Source organism: Abrus precatorius, unplaced genomic scaffold, assembly GCF_003935025.1.
Source record: "Abrus precatorius isolate BTA unplaced genomic scaffold, Abrus_2018 Scaffold11, whole genome shotgun sequence".
In the NCBI taxonomy this organism is placed as follows: Eukaryota; Viridiplantae; Streptophyta; class Magnoliopsida; order Fabales; family Fabaceae; genus Abrus; species Abrus precatorius.
In genome coordinates this window covers 26,082,207-26,090,171 of record NW_020874303.1, presented here as the reverse complement: position 1 = coordinate 26,090,171, position 7,965 = coordinate 26,082,207, and the positions used below count along the sequence as shown (strand labels likewise).

Here is a 7,965-nt window from a genome sequence, read left to right as displayed (position 1 = left end):
TATTGTGCAAGAAAAGACTAACCTTTACTTTGTTTAAGGTATTCTTTGTTGGTAAAAGTTTTCTTTAACCTAAAGGTTTGCTTGTGTGCATGAAAAGTTACTTTTCTTTCGTAAAAGTTTGTATCAACACTAAACGACGGAAGGACTTTTTTCTAAAATGGAACTGTGACATGTTCCCAATGCTGAGTTGAGTTAGTAATCAGTAAGTTGTTCTATTAAAAAAAATGAAGCCAATAAGTTTGTACTGTATTGGAGTTAGTGAAAGAAGTTTACACTACATAAATTTTTAAACACAACTCTAATTTTTTAGACTTAGCTTAAGATTAAAACAACTCATTTTGAGTCATCCTATTATTTGAGTTAGTAGATTACATTGTATGAATTCACGAAAAAGAAGGTCTGAAACATGACAGCATTCTTAGCAAACTGCACATGATTATGATTATGATGAGGACAGCATGGATATTATTATTAAAAGTTATTTATTTAAAAAAAGAAGAAATAAGAAAGTGTGAGCAGCATTCCTTGCTAGTCAATGGTGTGAAACGGTGGAAGGGGGTGAGAGAGCATAGCACTTGAGGTGAGGCCACGTCACAAGATGGAAATGGAACCGAACCTTACCTCACCTTCTCAATACCACTTCTTTGCCATTACACATTCTTCGCCGACTCTCTCAAAAGCTCTACGGCCACGCCACTCTATCTTGCGTGCCACACACAACCAAGCAAAGCACAATCACACACACTTCTTCCTCTGCCTCCAAAATAGAGCCACAAAGGAAATAACTCTTCCAACATCAACAGAGGAGACCATGGAAGTGGTTTCCAAGGAAGCCCAGATGTCGATTGCTGCTTCTTCCATGTTTCCTGGGTTTAGGTTCTGTCCCACCGACGAGGAGTTGATTTCTTATTACCTCAGGAAGAAGCTCGATGGCCATGAAGAAAGTGTTCAAGTCATTTCCGAGGTTGAGCTTTGTAAATATGAACCTTGGGATTTACCAGGTTCAAATACTATCCCTCTCTCTCTCTCTCTCTTCCTTTTTTCGTGTAACCCTTTTCTTCAAATTGTTGATTAGTCATAGTTGTTGTTGCTGCCTGCCACATAGAACTTCAGGGGATGAGCTTTGCTTGTGTCTGTCAACTGTTTGTTTCCACTAGCTGATGTGATGTGATATCTCTCTGTTTATTACATGTCATTTGGAAGATGGTGTATGGAGTATAGGTTGGAGGTTCTTACTTGTGTGTGGAAGTGGGTCAGTGGCAACTAAATCAAAATTTGGCAACTTATATACAAATACAAATATTATTTGAATAATGATATGTTTACACGTATATTTTGGGTCTAGAATGGGTAGAACAATGAGAGATAAAATAGAACAGAGAGAAAATAAGGAATGTGATTAAAAAAAAAATACAAAGAAAGAAAAATGAAAAATAATATAAGAGAAAGTTAGTATAAAAATATAAACGTTGTTTTATGTTTTTTTAGTAAGAATTTTTCAAAGATTTTTGTTTGTTCTTAATATAATAAGACTATCCTATTTTGTTAAAATTTTTAACCTCTTAACAATTAATGTAATAATTGAATGTACTTCAATTAGAGATAAATTTAGAATGCTATGTAATTTATATTTGAAAAATCAATACATAAATTATTTTTAACATGTGTGATTTAATTAAAATATTTTTTAAAAGTATGGAAGAGAGTATTTATTTATTCTCGTGGAGAACTTCCTTCGTGAGGCAAGGCTCAAGGTGGTCATTATATGCCAATGCCACTAGTCATGTTGTAATGTTAGACCCCTATGCAAAATTCTAGAAAACAAATTGCAATTTGAAATTGGTATGCACGTTTAGATATGACACAATACTGAAAAGTGACTCACTAGAACTGGTTTTTTGAAAGCAGCAAAATCGTTCATTCAATCAGATAACGAATGGTTCTTCTTCTCTCCCCGTGGAAGAAAGTATCCAAACGGTTCACAGAGTAAAAGGGCAACTGAATGTGGGTATTGGAAGGCCACTGGAAAAGAGCGTAATGTAAAGTCAGGTTCCAATGTTATAGGTACCAAGCGAACTTTGGTTTTCCACTTAGGACGTGCTCCTAAAGGGGAAAGAACTGAATGGATTATGCATGAGTACTGCATCAATGACAAGTCTCAAGTGAGTATTTTCAAGGAAAATTTATATTCTCTCATTCGATTTCTCTAAAATTTGGAAAGATATAATACTTATATGAGAGAAATGAGTGATTAGTGGATTCTAATTAAATAAATTCTCTGTTTGCTGTAATTAATGTATGTTTTAGGATTCTTTGGTCATTTGTCGGCTCAAGAGGAACATGGAGTTCCGTTTGAGTGATGCTCCAAATAGAGCTTCTTCAAGTCAAAGGCACCCCGTGAATTCACATGAAAGTGATTATGCAATCTCAGAAGGTGGTATTGATCCAAGGGGTGTCTGCGAGCAAGACAAAGAGGTTGGATGTAGCTCCAAGCGGAGTAGTAGCAGTTATGGTTCTCCTTCAATGGAACAAATTGATTCTGTCTCTGAATCCAATCAGCGACAACCTAATGAGCCCACTTTGACTGAATCTTCAGGTCAACCAAAGGTATATTATTCTAGATTTAATGCTATAATATTTCTTAAAATTGCTATCTAATTAGTACTGCATTTGATAAAATTCAACAATTTTCTTGCTTTAGGCTTGTTTGTTTAAAAGTTAAAAAATTACTGGTCGCAATTTTTAATAGAAAACATATTTAGTTCAGATTAATTTATGCATGTATATAAAAATCATTCAACAACTTGAAATCAAATTTATCAAAATCAATTCCACTCATTTGTAAGACTAAGGGGCACTTCATTTATTACTATAACAGTACTGTATTGCAGGTGGATGAAGAGGATTGTTATGCTGAGATACTAAAGGATGATATCATCAAATTGGATGAATCATCAATTTCAAGAGAGGGTCAAACAAGATCACAGGATCCTGCACAGATGCATCCTAGCCAAGGCACAGCACAACGAAGAATAAGATTGAGGATTGGGAATCCCAAGCATTCTCCTGCAAAAGTTCGTTTCCCAAGCACAATGCAATCCTCAAAGAGCACCTTTTTCACCACAATGACCAACCGTTTGGTGCTATTTGCTTTCTTCGCTTTCACTTTGATAGCCCTTTATTTTTTGTCCTTATTAAGTGGACTCAAACGATTTAATTATTATGGGAATGTTTGGGGTGTAAATTATGATTAGTGCTACGCAAGTATGGGCAATGTTAAACCGCTTCCTTTCAAATATGTTGCATTATTAGCCTCTGAGATTTCGGGCTTTAAGAGGACTGTTTGTCATGTAGATTTGGGAAGGATGTTATCATGATGGTAAGGATAATATAGATTTTACATTTCATAGAGGATTTTGATTCTTTGCACGTGAATTCACATTCATTCAATCTAAGCATAAAAGTTAAAATCATGTCTAGGCTTAATGTTAAATTGTCAAACTAAAAACTTGTGTTGCCATATAAGATAAAGCGCGTTTGATTGGGGTGTGGAAATCGGGCATACTCATAAGATAGAGTGATTAGCATTAATTCAGTATGTATTTGAAGTTACCTTCAATCTAATTCATGTTTATTTTAATAGAACAAGTTATAAATTTTGTATTAACATATACAACTAGTTATAATTTTTGTATGAACATGTTTAAAGCTGGGTCAAAAGTGATTCCAAATACTTTATTAGTGGCTTTATGGGAATCAAGTTGAGGAGGGTGAACTTTTTGGCATCTGGGTAGATTATGTGTATGATCACTATACAGGATTCCTGCAGCTAGAAGTTTCCTTTAAGCTTGATGGTGACGGAATGGCTGGGCTTTTGTTTCAATCTTACATTTCATGGTAGGGCACAATCTTGCGGTAGATGCGGTGCTTCTTATTCATTGTTCTGCCATTCTTTTTAAGAGTTTTTAGCAGTGGTTTTGTCAATTTTATTATTATTATTTCCCTTTCCCCTCAAAATTTGATCACAGCCATAAATTTTCCAGTTATAATGTATGTCAAGGTGTAAAGAGTTAAATATAATTCAAATACATGTCCAAAATAATCTCAATAACAAATTTATTTTATACTATACAAATAATTTTATTTTACTAACTAACCAAACTGTATATTTCTCAATTTTTTAAAAATTTATATTTAAATATAAAACTAATTCTATCGAAATTTAAAATAAAAAACTTGCTAACGTTTAGGCAAGTACGCATGTGTTTAAATTTAATTATTTTTAGAGTAAAAATAGAATCGGTTATTGTCATGATTTATTATATGAAATTAATTTTATATTTAAATATATTAAATTATTTATAGTCTTTGATTTTCTATTTAAAATAATAAATTGTTGGAAATAAAATTAAAAACTAACGTTTTAATTTTTAAGTGTATAGCCTCCAAATTTTATAAAACTAAAATTATAATTTAATTTTTTATCACTATTAATAAATAAAAAATGTTATATGCACTAAGTTTATAAATTTATCAAATTGTTATGTGTAAATACATAAAAAGAAAAACATAAAACTGGATAAATTAATCGGAAATGGCGGCACAGAATTGCGTCGTAGGATAGCGTTGGGTGTTCCCAACCGTAACGAATCACAGCCTTCATCTTCCACCAGTTTACTACTGTTGACAAATGCAAGAAAAGTCGAAAGTTGAAAAAGAGAAAAACACGGAGTTACGGTGCGGTGCAGTTTTTGTTCATACTACTCATACTCGTTGCCATCGCCGGTAAACAATTTCTAAGCTTCCGAAATCGTTTTGCGCAGTGCATCACTCACACTGTTCCCAATCCATTCCACAAATCACTTCTTCAATTTCCCTTAACCTCGCGTTCGAAACTCGTTACCCATCGATAATGAATTTAGGTTTTTCTCGCCCACATCCATCTGTAAGGCTTCTCCTTTTTAGTGCAATCTCAATTGATATCCCCTTTTCCCTCGCGATTCGACGATCCAACATATTCAATCGAGTAACCCTAATTTCAATTACTAATTTTAGGACTCAGCATTTAAGTGTGCTTTTTTTGTGATTTTTTATGGTGAATGTTATGCAGGTTTTCACCCTGTAATTTGGAACCATGTCGAGGCCCATGTTGCTTGTTTTCCTGCTACTCGTACTTATAATCACATCACAGTTCGAGTGGAAGCAACAGCTTGTGGCCGATGTTGACTCAAATCCCAGCTTGTCTCAGAAGCAGCATCAGATTTCAAAGCCTGAAGAAACCGTCAAGGAGAAGGTCTAGTGCTTTTCTTACCCTTTGTTTTGTTTGATTCTTCTTAAATATCTCTGTTGATGTAATTAGTAGCTTGGGCTATGTGTTATATAGTATCTCTTTCATGTAGTGTTGTTATTGAGTCATCTGCCTACAGTTTGATTCATGCTGCTTTACAATCATATCCTGCACCTTGCATGAGGTTGCATTTCAATTATGATGTGTTGAGATCATAACAGAGATAAGAGAGGGAGGTGTTGAGATTATAACAGAGATGACTACAAGTTTCTGCATTAGCTGTCCTAGGTATCATATATTTGTTTCGATATGGGTGTATATATGCCTGTTTGGATGTTAACTTTTGGATCCATTCATTTCATTTTACTGTACATAAACGTTACAGTATCAGTAGGCGAACACTGCACTAACATGTTCCTTTTGTTCACTCATTCTTGATTATCAAGTCTTTTTTTTATGTGATCTTTTGGAGGATGAAGGGGAGTTTGATGAACACTTTTCAAGAATGGTTTTTTTATGTCTTTTGTTGACGATAAAATTTCTTGTAATCATGACAAGTGAGTAGGTTTAGTAGTGTAAGGAACCTACAATTAAAATTACACATATATAAAATGCTTCTTTGTACTTTTGTTATTAAGTATAGATGGGTGAGAAAAAAAATGAGGAGGATATCCAGCTATCTGGAAGGTAAGTACAGAGTATAAGTATGAAGACAAATGCAGAAAGGAAGAGTATGGAGGAAAAGAGGTACAACAGAATACATTCCACAAACGCTCCCCACACTTCCAATCATTTGGTGCTATAACTGCTCCGCTCAAAATCCCTTGGTTTGGTGTTACCTTCTTTCCCTTGTGAGCTTCTTCTCAATCCCTGAATTCTTGAATCTGCAGCCATCAGTCTTTCCTTGCTAAATATCTCTGTTTCCACACTTGCCTTTGTGTGGCTTCCTTCATCTAGTTTGGCTGAGTCACCATGTTGGCATTTCCACTGGACAGCACCATGGCATTTCCACACTTTCCTTGAGAGGACAATCTTTTGATTACATAGCTTTGGCATCTCATTGTCTCGGACAATCAATATTTAGATTTTTCATCGTTTGAGGGAATTTTGGCTGTATAGAGCAATTATATGAATTAAAAAGTTGTCTTACTGTGGGAAGTATGGGCTTAGATTTGAATGTCTCATTTTCAAAACTAATGCACACATGTAGCAGATTTGTTCATGGGTAACGCAGCATCATATTCATTGGAAAATTGCAATGTGTCTGTTGAATGGTCAAATGTTGATTAATCGTTTGGTGAGAAAGATTATTATTAAGTAAATTTGAGAACCGTAACAATTCCTGCAGAATGCTAACTACTAAAGACATTTAATGTCGCACCACTAATGAGATAGTTTTTGTGGTGACTTATCTACAATGTACAATACTAGGGTTATATTTACATGCTGTTCACAATTTTTGTGTACCATGTTATAATTGTTCTACCCCCATATATGTACTGAAATTTTCTTGAAATGGATGTTTCTTGCCATAGATTATCTTAGTGCAAGAGAAGACTATTCGAAGACTGAATGAGCTAGTGCGGCATCTCCAGGAACAACTGCAGCAGTGTAGAGGAAGCAATGGAACTACAAATGGCACTTTAAGTCCTCTAGCTGAGCGAATTCTTGAGCTTGAACGACAGCAAATTTTAGAGGATTAAGCAAACACAGCAAGTACGGCAATGGAGTTCATCTTTATGTTCAAGTTGTAAAGTTGTTCCTTAATTCGTTGAGAGGGAACATTGTTGAAGATTTACTCCCAGTCTGAATTACGATTTTGAACTCTATCGCAATGAAAAGTGCAGTGTGTTTTGAATCATCTGTTAACCCCATGAATAACAAAACGGGCTTGCCATTATTATGCCTCAGTATCTTACATTAGCCGGATAGACATTAAGATCCAATGGTGTGATTCCAGGCAGTTATTGTCTGCCACTACCCAGTAGCTTTAACACAAGTATAAATGTCTAATCATTAGGCTTAAAAGAAAATCACTACACCAACAGGCCCTCCTAATGGTTAAAATCTCAGTACTCATCTGTAACCGACGGATAGCAGGCGCCTTCATATCCATCAGAAATTTCATATCATTCATTTCCATCTTCGCAGGGAAAAAAATATATTGATTGGCATATTGCTCGCCAATATCCAAGTAAAAATGACTTTGATTTACATTAGTATCAAACGATCCTAAGCTTTACTGTAAACACGCACAAATTCAGCCTAATTAAACCGTTGCTGTATAAATGGACGAGGGCCCGGCCTCTGAAATTAAACACTGTATATATATAAAATATAAGTAATTTATTATACATTGTCAATACAAACTTGTACACACAGGTATTTAATCAATATTGCTATCTCATTTTTTTTCCACATCAAATATTAAATAAAGTAATTTGACTCCATTAAAACTTAAATAAATAAAGCTAATTTCTTTTGTGCCTTCTCTAAGTGGCAACAGCCATCACGAGACCAACCCTGGCCTAATGAATAGATTTTGTTGTAGTTCTTCTCATTCGTTTGATTTCGTTGTTATATTTTTTATCTCTTTTTTCGCCATTTTCTTTCAATAAGAAATGGCCATATAAGAAGCATGTAAGAAATTTTAGATTAGCACAATATTTTTGTTGATC

General features: G+C 34.5%; 1 protein-coding gene across 1 annotated transcript; it reads left to right on the top strand.

Moving 5' to 3' along the window:
• The first annotated feature begins 673 nt into the window (after window positions 1-673).
• LOC113855930 (NAC domain-containing protein 40) lies at window positions 674-7,155 on the top strand. Its single transcript, XM_027487559.1, has 7 exons — window positions 674-1,001; window positions 1,909-2,162; window positions 2,308-2,607; window positions 2,892-3,230; window positions 3,743-3,865; window positions 5,126-5,293; window positions 6,823-7,155. Exons 1-7 carry the CDS (start codon window positions 812-814, stop codon window positions 6,988-6,990), a joined length of 1,542 nt encoding a protein of 513 aa, XP_027343360.1. The 5' UTR covers window positions 674-811; the 3' UTR covers window positions 6,991-7,155.
• Window positions 7,156-7,965: the final 810 nt, after the last annotated feature.